General features: G+C 36.4%; 1 protein-coding gene across 2 annotated transcripts in view; it reads right to left on the bottom strand.

Moving 5' to 3' along the window:
* Ptpro (protein tyrosine phosphatase receptor type O) overlaps positions 1 to 18,480 on the bottom strand; it is a 241,385-nt gene that overhangs the window by 89,396 nt on the left and 133,509 nt on the right. For both annotated transcript variants that reach the window (XM_058576175.1, XM_046436157.2), the window contains exons 2-3: positions 14,436 to 14,709; positions 1,166 to 1,324 (exon numbers count right to left, since the gene is read on the bottom strand). In XM_058576175.1, the coding sequence (XP_058432158.1) occupies positions 1,166 to 1,324; positions 14,436 to 14,709 (433 nt within the window). The remainder of the gene's footprint in view (positions 1 to 1,165; positions 1,325 to 14,435; positions 14,710 to 18,480) is intronic.

Here is an 18,480-nt window from a genome sequence, read left to right as displayed (position 1 = left end):
CATTAAAAATAGGATTTTTCTAAATGTCATATACTTGTAGAAATTTCCAATTACGATTAAATATCCATAAAATAATGTTCCATTCAACTTCTGGCATGGTCAGTAAAAAATAATTAGAACTAGAGATCAAATTTTGAATCTTTTTTACACTGAATCCTGAAAGCCTTTCTGCCAGAATTTTGAAGGAGATTGGACATAACTGGATGTGGTGCTGGGGATTGAACCCAAGAGTATAGTTTTATTATATGAAATTTTAGTGAGACATTATTGAGATCAGATTTATGCTAGTCATTTAAGAATGAAAAAAACCATAGTATTTTGCCACTTCATGACAGAAGAAATAGTAATTTCACAGAAAAATGTTTTCATATAAAAACATAAAAATTAGCTTACTTTTAAAGTAGACTGGTTTATCTGCCAATTGGCAGACAGGGCCTGTTCTAAAGAAGATAGAAATTTGGATTCTATTTGGAACATATTAGAGAAAATAATAAATTTAAATATCCAATCCAAGTTAAAAGAAATAAGGGAAAGAAATGACAAGCACCCAGCAATGTTTACTTGATTCTTTGAATAATTTGAATTATTCAATTCCCATGGGCTATCCTCTTTCTCTACCTTCCTCACAAGGTCCCCATCAGGCCAGTAAAAACAGTGAAAACAATTTTTGTGTATTAATGCAATCATTAATTTCTTTATGTAGGCAAATATATTCAAAGAAACAAAAAATATTGCCTTTTGCATTTAAAAATAATCTTGTACCATCTTCAAACAAAACTTTGTGAAAGGTTGCCTTTGTCAACCAATTCCAGAAATGCCCTTGTATCATACTCAGAAAGAAATTGGTAGGCAAAGTTGCTTCTAAACTTCTTTGAATTCATTTCCTGCACCAGGCATGGTGCCTTTGGCAAGAATAACATGTAACTGAAAATAATTTGAGTACTTCTCATATCGTATGCATGACTTGTGATTCTCAGCTAATAAACCAGATGTTCTGAGACTCCTCATAACAAAATTTTCATGAATCAATAACTATTTTTAATGGCTCATTTATAGGTCAAGTAGTGAATTATAAAAAGTCTTTAGAGTAAGAGAGGAGACCACTTGGAAAAAGTCATGTAATAAGTAATAAACATTACTCTTTAGTCTTTCTTTTGCCTCTTACCTTTATATAGCATAGTCCGGAAGTCCTTGCCTTCCCAGTAGCTTATGTTTACTCTTGTGAAAACATTATATTTCTCTGGATAATGGATTTCAAACAAGACTCCTGTTTCAGGAGAAGGTTTATAGTCATATATTGAAACACTGGTTACAGGTAGAGGTTCTATGGAAGGAAAGTAAATGGAGAAAGGGAAAAGGAAAAAGGAGAGAAAGTCATCAGTATTTGAAGTACCAAGAATTACTTCTAGAATTTTACTCATATTTTTATGTTCTCTGAGCACTGAGCTCCTCAGTTCTCATGAGTTGAGTATTTTCTTTAGCAATAATTAATAAACTCCATTTTATATGGCACTTTCTGCTTTTCAAAAAACTTTCATATTCATTTTTTGTCATATGTCATTTGCAACAGCCCTGAGATCAAGACAGAACAAATATTAATTAAAGCTCAAAAGACGAAATTACTTGTCATAGACAATTTAACAAGTTTCTGGCAGCATCTGTATCTCCAGATTCCTAGCTCATTTTTCTTTTCCTTATGCCAAGAAAATTTGATGTTAATAACAAATCAGTAACAGAAAAATACTTTTTGGCTCTGGCCAGTGGTAAATATTTATGTGATCATTTATTTCTTCATGGGAACTTAGCATTTATTTTCCTATGTTATGCATAAAATTGTAAAATACTCAATTTTGTAAATGACAGTTTAAATTGTTATCAAACCATTCTTTCTACAGAAGCTTAAAATTTATTCTAGTTTGCTTGAGCTGTTAATTCAACAGAAAACTTTTTAAACACTCATTAAAAAATTTTTGATTGAGATATGTCTGCATTTCCTCTATGTTCCTTCATGCAGCAAAATTCTTAAAAAAGAAAAGATCTGCCCCATCCTTCTGAAGGAGCTACTGGATAAATTTTACTTACATTAATTTGATTAAAAATATTTAAAGTAATTTGGTTTGGAGTCAACCATTGTGTTATTAAATAAAAAATTTTAATTCAAAGTTTTTAAGTTGGGAGGATACTCAGACATCATCTATAGCCCAAACTAAAGCAATATCCTCGGTTTAAATTTTACAGTTTTAAAATTTCAGTTTCAATAACATAAGATGCCAAAACTTGATTTAGTTCTTTCAACAAATAATTATTGAGAATCTTGTTTATTTCAATCTGTAGCTGAATATAGTTCATTCTGTTCCTGAGGGCCTTAACCTATTTTTTGCTTTTTTTTTTTTTCTTAAAAACTGTTTTTTTTTTTAAAGAAAAAGTGAGAGAGAGGGAGAGAGAGAGAGAATTTTTTTTAATATTTATTTTTTAGTATTTGGCGGACACAACATCTTTGTATGTGGTGCTGAGGATCGAACCCGGGCTGCACGCATGCCAGGCAAGCGCGCTACCGCCTGAGCCACACATTTTGATTAAAGAGGTTGAAAGAAGATTGAAACTACATGTAAAATCTTTGAGTTTTCCTGAATTTTATGGAAATCCAAGCCAATATCTATAAAAAAAGGGAGGCTTTCATATTGTAGTATATTTTGTGATCCTGTCTCTGCAGACTGTACTGTATTCTCTGGTTTAAAAGTTTGTTTTATCCTTGTCCTATCCCTGGTCTTTCTACATAAAAGTTTTATTTCATAGTGTACTTACTATGCCATGTAAACAAACAACCTTGAAGATATGAGGTCGGAGTTCAAAACTCCTAGAGAATAATCTGAAGGTCTTTCTTTCAACTCAGCCTAATCACTAACCCAGAGAGTCTATCCTATCTAGCTATGGACTCTGGATGTTAAAAAAAAAAAAAAAAAAAAGTGAAACTAAGAGCAAAAAAGCAACCACGGAGCTGGACCTCTCCCCCTGCTGCAGTCCTGTTTCACACCCTCACCAAGGTTCCCTCCACTGAAAAGGGAAATGAGAGGTCCAGTCAATCTTTCATACCCTGAGGCATGAAATCAGCACATCAAAGCCACAGTTAAACTTTGAAATGCAAGTCATATGTGTGGATTTATTTATTTTCAGGATTTTTCTTTCTTTCTTTCTTTTGGACTGCTGCAAAGCTACTTAAACTTTAAGAGAATTTCTAAAATGTCTGATTGCATGTTTGTTTTATACATTTCCCTCAGCTTCAATGTAAATGATCCCCAGATCAGCTGCAAGTCCTCAACTCCATGCCTAGTCATTAATGAGGTGTATTCTGTTTAAGAATTACTGTTTTCAGTAGAACCCAGGTGCATAGTCTCCAAATCTTCTGTTATCTGTCTGGTTAGTTGTTTCATTATTTTTCTTTTTGAAAAAGAAAAAAAATGCTTTTTAAGTGATGGGCATAAATCAGAGGTGTAATTACCTACATGTATTTCAGTGATTAAAAGGTTAAAGCCTGATCTAATTGCATACTCCAAGTGGCTATCAACCACTCTGCTGTGCTTCCTGTTCCTGATTTAGGAGCCAGACTGGACTGGACAGAGAAATGGGGTAGCTAGAAAATGTGAATCACTTATGAACTTTGCTTATTATTACTTTCTTCAGGACTTTTAATATTTCAAATAAACTAAGCTGTATGAAACAGCTGAAACTCCCCTATATAACTTACCTGGGACCTCTAACATGGCCAGGAGTAAATTGTTACTCTGAATTTAGTGTTTATCTTCTGATGTTTTGTTTTTTTAAAAAAATGTTTATATGTAGTCAGCATTATTTCATGTTTTTATATATCATGTCAATAGAACCCTGTCCTACATATCATTCTACAGCTGACTTTTATCACCTAACATTGTTTTGAGATTCATCCGTCTTGATACAAGTATCTTTAGAAACTTTTAGTTTCTGAAGTGTTCATTTTATCACTATATAAGTTATACAATAAATCTGTAATTGCTTTGGTAGACACTTGCCTTTAACCATCCAGTCTTACAAACACTGCTGCAATAAGTGCTTGGGCATGTCTTTTTAGGCCGGAAATCCTAGATTGTAGGATATGGGTATACACATTTTCAGTCATATAAGATATTGCCAAAGTGTGGTCTAATTTGATTATGTTAATTGACATTATTATCAGCAATGTCTAATAGTTCTTGTTTATCCATATTTTTCTCTAGCAATTGCTTATGTTGGTTTTCCTAATTTTTGCCACTACAAAGAGTATGAAATTTTGTCTCATTGTTTTAATTTCCTGCTCATGAAGGAGGTTGATTATTTTTTAACCACTCAGATTCTCACTTCTTAGAATTGTTTGACTAAGGTTGATTATTTTTTAACCACTCAGATTCCCACTTCTTAGAATTGTTTGACTTTTGTCTATTTTATGGGTTCTTTTTCAATCTTTTCCAACTAATTTTCATACAATCTCTGTCATATAATATACTATATGATACTATATGTCATTTCTGTATGTGTATGTATTTCTTAAAGATTCACCTTTATTTCTTGCTGAAATATGTCTATTATGAGTTCATTAGAGTTATGGGTGTTACATTCTCCTAAGCTTTATATATTATAAAATTTCTTTGTTCTTTTTTTATTCTTCATGTTATTTTTGACATAGCTGAATATAAAATTCTAGGTAGACAGATTCATCCCCAGTACTTTGAAAATATTGCTTCCTTATTCTTCTTGCACCAATTATTGCAGAAGAAAAGGCTCTGTCAGCTTGATGACCAATCCCTTGTAGATACTATGCTCTTTTCCTCTGGTAACTTCCAAGGTTATATATTTTTTTTTCCTTCTAAATTTAGCCTTGATAAACTGCAGTTTTGCCATCATATACTTAGTTATTTTATTTATTTATTTGGTACCAGGGATTGAGCCCAGGAGTGCTTAACCACTAAACAACATCCCTAGCACTTTTTCATTTATTTTTTAAAATTTATTTATTTATTCTAATTTATTATACATGACAGCTAAATGCATTTCAATTCGTAGTACACATATAGAGCATAATTTTCATTTCTCTGGTTGTATACAAAGTAGAGTCATACCGTTCATGTCTTCATACATGTACTTAGGGTAATGATGTCCATCTCATTCCACCATCTTTCCTACCCCCATGCCCCCTCCCACCACCTCCCTCCCCTTTGTCCTATCCAAAGTTCCTCCATTCCTACCCCCATTATGGATCAGCATCCACATATCAGAGAAAACATTCAGCCTTTGGTTTTCTGGGATTGGCTTACATAGCACTTCATTCTCCAACTCTATCCATTTACCTGCAAATGCCATGATTTTATTCTCTTTTAATGATGAGTAATATTCCATTGTGTATATATACCACAGTTTCTTTGTCCATTCATCTATTGAAGGGCATCCAGGTTGATTCCACAATTTAGCTATTGTGAATTGTGCTGCTATAAATGTTGATGTGGCTGCCTCACTGTAGTATGCTGTTTGTAAGTCCTTTGGGGATAAACCAAGGAGTGGGGTTTATAGCTGGGTCAAATGGTGCTTTTATTCCAAGTTTTCCAAGGAATCTCCATACTGCTTTCCAGATTGGTTGCACCAATTTGCAGTCCCACCTGCAATATGTGAGTGAGCCTTTTCCCCCCACATCCTCTTGAAACTTTATTGTTATTTGTATTCTTAATAGCTGCCATTCTGACTTGAGTAAAATAAAAGCGTAGAGTAGTTTTGTTTTGCATTTCTCTAATTGCTAAAGATGTTGAACATTTTTTCATATATTTGTTGATTGATTGTATATTATCTTATGAGAAGTGTCTGTTCTGTTCCTTAGCCCATTTATTGATTGGGTTATTTGTTTTTTTTTTTCTCTTTTTTTTTTTTGGTGTTTTTTTTGGGTTTTTTTTATAAATCCTAGAGATTAGTGCTCTATCTGAAGTGCGTGTGGTAAAAATTTGCTCCCATTCTGTAGGCTCTATCTTCACCTCACTGATTGCTTCTTTTGCTGAGAAGAGCTTTTCAGTTTGAATCCATCCCATTTATTGATTCTTGATTTTATTTCTTGCACTATAGGAGTCTTGTTAAGGAAGTCAGGTCCTAATCTGATATGATGAAGATTTGGGCCTACTTTTTCCTCTATTAGGCGCAGGGTCTCTGGTCTAATTCCTAGGCCCTTAATCCACTTTGTGTTGAGTTTTGCCTAGCACTTTTTATATTCTATTTAGAGATGTGATCTCTCTAAGTTGGTTAGAGCCTCGCTAAATTGGTGAGGCTGGCTTTGAACTTGTGATGTTCCTGCCTCAGCATCCCAAGCTGCTGGGATTATAGGCATGCACCACAGAACTTGGCTGTTCTTAGTTTTGAACTACCTACTAGGTTCTTGGAATGCTCTGTCAACTTGTGGATTCATGTTATTCTTTAAATCTTGGAAATTCTCATAATCATCTCTTCTAATATGTATCCATCTTTCCATTCTCTTTTCTAGAACTTGTAATTCTTCATAGCTTGGCCACTCCCATCTCCACAACCTGTGGATTGTCTCACTGTTCTGAATTATGGGGTAATTGGGCATGGTGGTGCATGCCTGAAATCCCAGTAACTTGGGAGACTGAGGCCAGAAGATCACAAGTTCAAGGTTAGCTTCAGCAATTTAGAGAAGCCTTCAGCAACTTGGTGAGAATATGTCTCAAAAATAAAAATAAGGAGGTGCTGTGAATATGGTTCAGTCATTAAGCACCCCTGAATTCAATCACCAGTACTTAGAAAAAAGAAAAAGAAGAAAAATATGGGGCAATTGCTCACAAGAGACTCTTTGTTCTCAGTGTCACCTTCCAATTCTCTTTAACGGTCATCGGTACACAAACAGTCCTAAATATTGCAAGTGAGTTTAAATTCAATTAAATTAATTTAAACTAGTTGGTCCAATTAAAATTTTAATTTAAATAACTATATCCATTTCAGAAAGGTTTTATATGCTTATATGTATTCTATGTGTTTTTATTTTATTCTTGCTACTTTTTGTTTTGCTATTCTTTGACCTTTGAAAATAGATATCATTCTTACATTTATGTCTTTGGACATCATAAACTTACTATAATTTTTTGTTAGATGATAGCTATTTAAAATAGAATCTGAAACATTGCAGTTGTTCTGACGTCCATTGTTCTTAGCATAGGTTTCATCATGTGTTTTGAAACTCAGGTTCTAGTTTCATTTTTTGCTTTTTCATCCCCCTGTTTCTTACTTATCACTTGCTCTTGAAGCAGTTAGACAACTGTCTCTTCTTAGCTCACAGAGCCTCTGGCCTAAACTAAGGCATGTACATTGAGGAATTCTTCATGCTGTGGGTGTTACAGTGTCTGTCACAGACTCATTGACCCTAAGAGGGCTCTGGGCTTGTTCCTTGGTAGCGGATGCTGGGTATGTGCACCCCTGCATTCCCAGGCCTCTATGTATAAATTTTTTTCTTAACCAGGAGGAACTTTTGTTTTCAGCAGAGTCTGGGTCTGTGCACAGTCTATTATAGAGTATTTCTGTTTTTTGGCTATATGGGGCCCAAACCCAGTCCTGCCTTTTCCATACCAGGAGCATGGAGGCCCATTATTTAAGCCCACTTCTCTGCTTTGAGTTTCTGTTTTCTTAGTGATTCAAAGAGATAAATATCTTATTTTTAAACTTGGAAATGTACTTCTGGTTTTCTTTTTGCTTTTTTGGTAGTAGCAAAACAGTGTATGACATAGGAGACATTTATTGACTATTTTGACTAGGAATCTAGACATCAAAATCCCACTTTTTCCTTTGAATAAAAGGTAAAAAATACCACGTTTAAACTAATCTTCAAGTTGAAGATATCTTATGCTCCTTAGTTACCTTTGAGGTAGCAGATCATGAAGAAAATATTTGAAAGTTCTGAATGTAATTTTCTCAGAAGGGAGAGAAACATAAGCAAATGTGGAACAAATGCTCTTAAAGAAAACAAAGGTATCCTGGGCTCTGGTAAAAGCTAACTGCTCAGAGGTGCTTCCTCTTGAGGTTGCTCTGTTTTGCTGACCCAGAAGCAACTGGGTCAGGGTCAACAACCTTTGCTTCTGTTGGGACCCACCTGAGAGTGTGTCTTTGCTGACATGGTTCTCTTAAGAAAGAGGTATTTGTGATTAGATCCTCATTTCTGGTGGTAGGAGTAGGGAAAAGGAACTGATCCTGGGTACCAGGCTTGGGCCTTGTTTAGATGATGATTTGTGACCTGACCTGATATCTCAGCTACATCCAAGAAGGCCACTGAAGTGGGCTGGTGGCAGCCATTCAGAGTCCAGGAGGGCTGGGGACTATCACACCCACTGTCTTAGTACACATTCACCATCCTTTCTTTTCTGGAACATTTCAACAGCTTTCTCAGTTATTCGCCCTGCCTCCCATCTCACCTTAATATTTTATTTCTTTGTGCTGGGAATTTCTAACCCTGTAGGCTACTTACTATTCTCCCTTTAGTCAGTATCTCTGTCTTAATCCAGTCATCTGCACCTCACAAGCATTTCCCTGCCTCATCTGTTTCAACTCTTCTGTGTTCCTGAAGCTGTGAGTAACTTCCTATTTAATGCCATGAATACTGCCTATATTTATGGATCACGGGCTCTGTGCCACATATTTTTTAAGGAGTTTTACAATTTCTACATTACAAAAATTCTACATTGTTTATAGCACCCCCTCCAAGTACATATATAATTATCACAATATTATATCTGATAATTATATAACAGATCAACTCAGCAAACTACAAACCCCAAAGCCAAATCTACACATGACAACTTGTGTTTATAAGACTTCCAAGTTAAAAGTGTGTTTTACATTTTTAAGTGGTTAACAGGAAACAAAGGAAGGATAGCATTTCATAACAGATGAAAATGACATAAAATTCAGACTGTTGGTGTCTGCAAATTAAGTTTTATGATGGCAGCACTATGGCCATTTGCTTATGTGTTAGCTGTGGCTGCCTTCCTCTTGCAACCACAGAGTTGAGTCAGTGCAATATAGATTGGGTAACTCACCAAAAACCACATATTTATTATATAGGTCATTACAGAAAAAAGTTCGATAGCCCCTGCAATAGGTTACAGTTCTGAAAACTGAGATTTAGAGGGAGTTATCCTCTCCCAGGGCTACACATGTGGTTTCTAGATTTCTTTGACTCTAAAGCTAAGATCTTAAACCACTACCCCAAATACCTGCTTGGGAATGTGTCTATTCCAATGTAGAATTCAGGATCTTGTGATGTGCAGTTTTGCTGTGATAGGGAACTTCCCTGAGTTAAAGCTATCATTTCTTTGATCTGGCTTCATTGCGTATAACTTGCTTGCAGGGTAAGGTCTAAACTCCCTTGCAAGACTCTTAGCTTTCCTAACATTTCTAGTCACCTTTCCTGAAATTTTCTGGAAAATGCAATGTCCATCCTCTTTACTCCTTATAGTTCATCAACTGCGCCATGCTGTTTATGTCTTCATTATTTATACATATGCTTCCCTTTGACCCCAACTGTAATACTTTCCCTTCTTTTGTCAAACTTTCATTCATTTTTCCATGAGTACATCTAAGATGACTTCCCATTGCTCTGTAGGGAGGCAAGAGATTCTCACATAATTCTTTTACAGTATTTATCATAGTTTTTGTAAGGGACTTTTATTTGCCTTTTTCACTCCAGTGAAAAGGATGGAATCTTTGATTGAAAGTATTTTTATATATCTTATTTCTCTGGTACCTAGGGCCTGGCACAGAGAAATGTACCCAATAAATAAAATTGAAACTCATGAACTATTTCTATTCATAATAGAGTTATACAAAATAATATACTTGTGTAGTGTCTTCCTGTGTGTTCTGCAATGTTTACATCTATTCTGTCTAGAAATTTACTGACACGGGAGACAGCTGCATGTATTAACGCTTCCCAAATTTCTAAGCGATCATTCCCATGTATTTTTTTTCTTGACAGAAAAAAACACCCCTTCCTTCTGAAGCACATGCACTATGTTGAAGGCATGCAATCAATTAAATATTAATCAGATGTCAAAGCCTAAGGGTTGTGAGGCTCTTTTGAACTGGCCAAATGAGTTGGTTGTGCTGAATTTATTCTTTGCCAGCTTTTTCTGAGAGTGCCAGACTCAACAACTACAGTGAACAAAATCAAAGGACTGCCCCAGGGCCAATTGCTTTGTCATTGCTCATTTCATCAAGACAAACGTTTGACACAAGCCAATGACTGCAACAAATGTATGCTTTTATTTTCAAGAGCAATGTGTCAACTCTGTGAGCAGATACTACAAATGTTTTCCAAACTTTTTAAAAAAGCTCTTCATTAGAAAAATGAAGGTGGTAAAATGTATCATTAAACTGGCAAATAATGGTAGTTTTAGAGCTCTAAAGTAATCAGTCATCAAGTTATGATTCTTTTATAAAGGAGGAAGCTGCAACTCAAATGCTTCCTGATGTCACTTTATGCTTAATGTCAGAAAGAGTTGTCCACTAATCTCCAATTCTTATATTCCCAACCTACAACTGCTTCTGAAATTTGGGATAATGCATTTGAGTCTTTAAAAATGGGGTAGAAGGTGAGAAACAATAGACTATCATTAATTAATTTTACCCTTTGGAAATCAAAGTGAGTTTCCTCTTCCCCTTAAGATGCAGAGAGCTTCAAGACAACAGCACATCTTCCTGCCTGTAAATCTTAAATTTTCTTGAGTTTATCAGAGGGGTAAGATTGAAAGGCAATCAAGTGAAGTAAATCCCAGGGATAAACAAGTTCCTCTGAGCGAGGCAGGAGTATAGAGTTAAAGTTTAAGTTGGTGATTGTTGAAAGAAAAAGGCTACATGCTCTATGCTTGAGATAAATGGCAGGAGGATCTTCCCCCAATACAGCTATCATATAAGACAAAAAAGAAAGCATCAAATGATGAGTGCAGGCAGATCTGATAATAATCAAGACCCTCATTTAAGTGCATTTATGTGCTAAAAGACATGCTGAGGATGAGGAAGAAAAACACAATGCTAGGTGCAGTTTGAACCACCTGCAAACATTTTTAGCCTGGTGCAAAATGGCACCGGTGCAGTAAAAACATTGTCACATAGCTTATGAATATGTTAATTTCTAGCCCAGAATAAAACCTCTATATGCTGTTAATCTTTTGACTTTCTTGTTACTGCCTATGGGGTAGCCACCTTGCTATATATGAATCAATGCAGTTAATAATTTTTCCTAAGGCTCTCTGCTAGTCATACTTGATTTCTATCCTATGTGAGGCAAAGGACCCACTGAACCAATGACATGAGGAGAAAAGAGGCATACTGTTTCACCTTTGGCAAAGCATGGCAAAAAGAAGACTGCTATTAAAGCAGATAAGAAGAAAGCAGCTAAGATATTGATGAATTCACAAAGGCCGAGTATAGTCTAAATGCCATCTTAGAACTACTCTGTACAGTATAGAAGTTACTAGCCACATATGACTATTTAAATTTAATTTGAAATGAATTCAACTTAAAAATGATTGTTAACTATATTGAACAACACAGATATCGAACATTTCCATCATTTGAATGTTCTACAACAGTGCTGGATTAGAATAATTGGGAGCCCCAGACACAAATGGGAGTCTGGGCTCTCTCTCTCTAGCTTTTTTCCTGGGCCACCATCAGGCTTTCAAGAGAGATACTAGGGTCAGGACAAGGGAAGGACTCCTTCACAGGGGCACAGGCACACAGAGACTCAGAGACCAGAGATAAAAATTACTTCTCCAGGCCCTTCTTAAACACAAAGCAGAGTACTTAAGGCATTCAGCAAGGGGAGAAAAAAAATTCCCTCTTAGTTCTCAGGAAAAGATATCCCCTTCTAAAAGTGGAGGAGAAGCAAAAGATGCCTGGTTCTGCAAGAGGTGCAGGATCCTGAGCTGATACAGAGTTCTGCTAATACTAGAGAAGAGGCAGGAAACTCTGACCCACATATTTAAGGTAGAATTTTGTTATTAATGCCTCACCTAAGACTACAAGTTCTGCCTGATCCCTCGGTTGAGCCAAGACAACCAGAACCTCCTTTGATCCCACCAAAAACTTAGCACCAAATAAAAATCAATTGCCAGGGAGTCCTTCTGTGGTGCAGGTGTTCTGGGTTTGCTGAACACTGAGCATAGGACTGGTTTCCTGAGCAATGCTCTATACTACTTCTGGCACTCCTGAAATCTATCCAATACCATAAATTCAGCTCAACCACTGACTAGATTAATTCATAATAAATTCAAGCATATAAATAATAACATTATATACAAATCAATTCAACCTTCACTATATATACAAAAGGGGTAAACCTTTACTATCTAAACTGTCACTAGTCATATGTGGCTAATGAGTACTTAACAAGGCTAGTGCAGATAAGAAATTGAATTTGAAATTTTATTTAATTTTATGTTTAAAAATCACATGTAAATTTTATATTGATTGTATACTGAAATAATATTTTGAATGAAATGGGTTAAGTAAAGCATGTTATTAATATTAGTTACACCATTTCAAAGTTTTTTATTGTGTCTACCATAAAACTAAATCTGAAACATGTGGTTAACACACTATTTTTATAGGATAATGTTGCTGTAAACACATTAAAAGGCAGAAAAAAAGCAAGACCCAACTCTATGCTGTCTATAAGAAACCCATTTACACATAAAGACATAAGTAAGTTGAGAATATCCATAAAATAGACCTCTGATAAGTTTCCAAATGTTTGAACATTCAACACACTTCTAAGATCACTGGTCAGAAGAACTCAAGGGAAAAAAAAAGATATTTTGCTGTAAGTACAAAAGTATCAATGAGATATTCTTTTAGAGATTTAAATTTCTTAATGGACCATTAGCTAAAGGTCTGACTCCACCGGCTTTGGCTGATGAGGCATGGATAAGTGCATGCTAATAAATATTGGGTCAGCAAGAGTTACTGCAGTTCTATATTATATTTTGCTTTGTGCTTTAGTTTTTTTTTAACCTGGCTTTCTCCTATTTTTTTTTTACTTCCTTGAACTAATATTTATAGATCACCTATGATGCATGTCTTGGACTATGTGCTTATGATATCATGAGGATTATAAGCAGGGAAGAGTTGGTTTCAAGGAATTTAGATCACAGACAGTAGGTACCTATGCATGCTGCCTGAATCTAATTCTCAATTTACTTTTTTTTTTCTTTATTGGAACTTGTTGAAGACATTATTTTATCAGGTAAACTTTTAACTCAACTAACTCCTAGTTTTTAAAATTATGTCTATAAACATTGAAGGTTTTGGGTCTGTGCCATTTTAAATTTTTTTGGACTCAATAGTGATCTTGGGGTTCTGCCAATGGATACTTAAATTAATTTTTGACACTCCTATTAAAAATATGTTCTCTAGCTTGGTTCTGAGTTCTTGCTTCTTATGGCTTCTTTTTCCTTTTACCCAAATAGACAGCTTCCCTATTCCCTTTTACTTAACTGTGGCCAGAATGATCACTTACAGCTGGCATTTTAAAGATTGCAGCCATTGGAGAGCTTGCATTAAAGAACATGAGCAAAACAACTTTGCTGTACCATTAATTGTTTTAGTGATAAACTCTAATGTCTTATAGATATCAGCTTTTCTTCCATTCTTCAACACATACAATAAAGTAGCATTGTATTTTAAGATTAGACGTTAAATTCAGAGAGTAAAGTGAAAATCATATACAGTTAAGACCACTCCTATAAAACTTCCTAATATCAGCATTAACTCTTTTTTTAGTGCATTTTAATTACACAGAATGAGTTTTATTCCTTTGTATAAGTTATATACTTTGATCGTATGCACCCCCATGCCACTAACTCTTTGAGACAGGGATTTCTGAAAGTTAAAATGCCAGTGATTTTTTGGCACTGGTTTTGGGCAGTGGAAGCCAAGGCTATCTTGAAGGTGAGATGGGGAGTGGTGGCTTATAAATAAAGATATCTTTTTCTCTCTTTCAGCTAAGAATGTATAATTGAAGTGTAAATGAACTGTTTCATATACCAAATTGCTTAATACGAGAATATATGTTCTAGACAAACAACTTGCCAAGTTATGACCACACTATTTAGTCATATAGCAAAAGATTACATGGTTCAGTCATGAATCTGAAACTGTCATTCAGCCTCAAAATATACTACCTCAATGATGTTCACTTTTTTGTTTAACAAAGGGTAAGTAGTAAACATTATCCAGGTTTTGTAAGAAGCTGTATTCTAGTATAAGGCAGAACTTTGAATCTATGTCACTTGATTTCAAGGCGAGTCATCTTGCTGTTCTGGCTAGTGTTTCAGTGAGAACCCCAGGAGAAGAAATGAGACATCACTACACATGATGCTTACTTGTTAACACAGTGATTGATCTGGATGGCTTGGTGACCACATTTCCATTCACCACTACTAGAGTGATGATATAATAAAGGCCATGATAATTGGCCTTGAAGAAAACAGGAGGAGGCAAAGTGCTGTTGAATTCCTCAAATTCGAAGAAATAATTTTTGGATTCACCCGTTATCTTTACAACATACACAGATGCTGGGCTGATGACATCTGAGGCTTCTAGAGAGACAACGATGCTGTTATCATCGTGGACTGTCACATGGAAAGTTGCAGCATTCTGTTCAAGAGAAGAAAATGAAAGAGAGGTCAAATTCAGATGATGGGAAATAAAATTGTGCTGAGATAATTTTTCTAAAACTAATGTTCATGATAAGCATTATTTCTTAAAATAGCATTACAGAGGTATTTAGTTACATAAGAAAATACAAAGAAGAGATTTTCACTCTTAAGATGAATGTTTAAGGGTTTTGCTTTGGAGATTTTTTTTTCTCCCCTGAAAAACCTGCTTCCCCTTCATGGACTGTGTCATGTAATAAACACAAAATAAACTTCAAGCAAAAGAATAAAGAGTGAATGAAGTTATGGTGCCACTGAAGTTCCAGGGAAGTCCCCTGGTTCAGCTCTGCTGGAGAAGTGACGTGGTCTGAAGAAGCACTTTCCACTTCAGAGGGAGTGAGACTAGAGCCAGCCCAGGAACATTCTAGAACATTTCAAGACACATACCTCAACTCTCACTTCTCAACGGTTAGTTAAGAAAGTGAAAAAAGAAAAAAAGGAGTCAGGACTGAGAAACCAATAATAATCCTCTTCAGTAAAAATTAACCAGCCCTTAATAAAAGAAGTAAAAAGGGTGAAGAAGGGATTTCTTCTTCAGGACAAGGCTGAAAATCTGCAGGTGCCTGTGGAAAGTCAGCGTTGGATTGCAAACATTGCTTTTGAGTCTCCAGATGAAAGTTTATGAATAGTATCTATGCAGTTGGCTTAAGTATTCCTTCCTGGTTCTGTCTCAGACCCCATAAACAGAAATAATCCTCTCTTGGTCTCAAATAAGATTCATGTGCTTTGTACCACCTATTGCTTAGTTTTTAATTTAGTTTTTAGTTCTTCTCGGAATGTGGTGGTCTGGAAAAATTATTTCCTATTGCTTTGAGCCTCAGTTTGTCTTCTACAATAGGGTGAAAGATGAATTGCTGAAACTGGTTAACAATCTACAAGATTGTTAGCCTGGGTACTCTTCAAATATGAATCATCTCAGTAAACTCACCTATAAGTCATCCATAAATCATGAGATGGCTATTATTATTTTCAATCTCACTTTGTAGCTGAGGAAACTGAGGCTCAGAAAGGTTAAATCACTTGCCCAACATCACAAATACAAAAAAAAAAAATGATCTCCTGACTGTTCCACTTGTCTGTCTCCATCTCTTGCCTTATTTTCCCAATGCTGAAACTGGAAACCATCTGTTAAATGGATGAAAGAGTTGCTGACTGCATTAATTACATGTGGGAATCCACCTCTCAAGGATTAATCTACCTATTGATTTTTGTACTTATTATCAGCTGTTGAATCAAGCACATAATACACATCAGTACCTCAGAAGAGGCCTTGTAGGGCTAAACATGTACTGATATAACTTTTCTTGTTTCTTTTTTTTTTCAGAAATCTCATGTTTGCTGGTCTTGGCACTGATAAACAATGTCTGGCATTCATAGAAGTTGAATTAGCTAATATTAAAGAGACTTAGTTGTGATCTTGGTCTTCTAACCATACTAGACCATAAGTCCTTTCAGGTTAGAGCCCATTTTAATTCTTGGTACATTTCCAGCTCCAGAACCAGTGCCTGACAAGTGCTAGGCAGGTGCTTCCTAAAGTGGGTGGTACTAGGGAGAGGTGTGTAATATAAAATAGTCATTATGGATTAACTTTTTGTGTGTGTGACTGTGGGGTGCTAGAGATTGAGACCAGGTCCTCCCTTATGTTAGGTAAGTGCTCTACCACTGAGCTACACCACTAGCTCCCCTCCCTTCTTGCTAAGTTGCCCAGGCTACTCTCCAACCTCAATCTTTAGTCCTCTGCAGTCTCCAGAGTAGCTAGGATTACATGTTGCACCAGCTACAGGTTGACTTTTAAAATTTTCATTTATCCACATTGTCTCCCATCCTCAGACATAGGACAAAAGACTTTTCCCTCATGGTTGCCTGGTCCTTCTGTCCACATAGGGACAGTGACTCTCTTGCTTCCTGGGTGCCTGGTCTTTATGAACACACAGTGCCCAAGCACAAGACTGTTGGTTGGTGATGGTTATGCTCAGCTGAAGGAGAGGGAAGTGAAGGGCTGGTCTCCCACCATCATGGTGAGACTAGAGGCAGATGTGTGCCACCTTTCTGCCAGTTCCAGCTTCTTCTCTGTGCTCAGTACTGATAGCATCACCCATCAGCACCACTGGTATTATTCCGGTGCTAGACTATCTATCTGCCTTGTCCCTGCTCTGAAGAAAGAGATCAGCTGAGAACAAGGAACACTTCCCTTCAAGCTTCATGTGGGGAGGACTGTGCCCTAACTTAGAAGGAACGTGGAGCTGGCTCTGCCCTACCTACAGCTTTTCCACCTCCACTCCTCCCATTCCTTCCGTAGGAAAGCTAGAAAGGAAATATCAGAGAATCTTGTACCTCCAGGGGAGGTGAATGAAGTTCTTTTTGAAATAAGGAAGAGCAGGGAGGTTATGGTGGCAACAGACACCTCTTCCTCTTTGTAAATAGTGTTTTATATGGCATTCTCACCATCTTAGACTTTACACATGATATCCCCAGAATGAAGGGAGTTGCAGGGAGGGCTTATGTTCCTCCCTAGACTGGGTGAAGGTAAGAGAATAGTATAAATTTGAAGAAAATTAAATGTAATAACAGGCTTCTATAATTTCCTTTTGCTTGTGGTTGTGGTCTGATCCTGTTGGCCCTTTTTGCCAATATAAAAAATAAATTATCTAATTTATCATTTCCTTATACCCTAATCAAATACACATGCACAGGTTCCTAGTCCTTAAAAAGAAAACAATTAATATTGGATTATTTTTTATATAATATAAATTAAGACTAAAGCCAATGTCCATTAAGGCCTGACTAAACCAGGGTTATTTGTCTATTTGTGTAATACTTTAAAATAAATTTGATGTTTTCCATCAAAGTATTTCATCAACTAAGAATTGAAATGTATAGTATATTCTAAAATCTACTTACAATTTCATGGTCTGTGCCTTAACACAATATAAAGGTCCATGTTGCTACTGTGGAGGATGGAACTCTTTTTCCTTATGATGCTTTTCTCCTCCCTACTAGATGACAGTCACTGACATGTCCTATCCTCCTGTCCCACATCTAGAAGTTTTGCACTGTCACTACTTCATGGCTCTGTGTGTGCTTTAATCTTGCACCTGTGTTCTCTAGTTTTTCCCTATTGACATCACTTTAGGATGATACTAACCAATAGCATGTGTGCAAAATGGATTGAGAGTGATGGCAACTATTTTCTTGTCCTTCAAAAAGCATGGGGTAGCTGGGTTGTTGGGTCCCATGCTTCTTGGAGAAGGGCAAGTGGCACTGGCCACTCAAGACCAAGTCCTGGATCTATACATAGGAGGTGCATTTGTTGTCTAAAATATTGTGTGGTCGTGCATCATAGATGTGCAAGAGAAGTCCATACACCTACAAGCGCCAGGCCTCAAGGGTATGGTGATGCCCCACCAATCCTGTGATTGTGCCATGGAGGCCATCAGCAGTATATGCTCATGCCACATATCCCAAAGGGGAAGCTGGTACACCAGCAGTCCTAGTGAAGTCATTTGACATCTGCCTTGGTAGAGTCCTTCATTCAAGGCTCATCTATTCTTGTCTTCTGCTTCTGCCTCACATGCTGAGAGCTAACACTTGCTTATCCTTAGAGCCCCCCACACCTTCTTGCTGCTGCCAACTGTAAGGGGCCAGATCCTTTATTCCTTGGGGGCATGGAAACTTCCTCCAGCACTGCCAGCTTGCTTCAGTGTAGGGAACA

Source organism: Marmota monax, unplaced genomic scaffold (assembly GCF_021218885.2).
Source record: "Marmota monax isolate L192 unplaced genomic scaffold, Marmota_monax_Labrador192_F-V1.1 WCK01_AAM20220418_F8-fsc00012, whole genome shotgun sequence".
Taxonomy (NCBI): Eukaryota; Metazoa; Chordata; class Mammalia; order Rodentia; family Sciuridae; genus Marmota; species Marmota monax.
The sequence above is the reverse complement of the archived record's forward strand: the minus strand, read 5'-3'. Positions and strand labels throughout refer to the sequence as shown.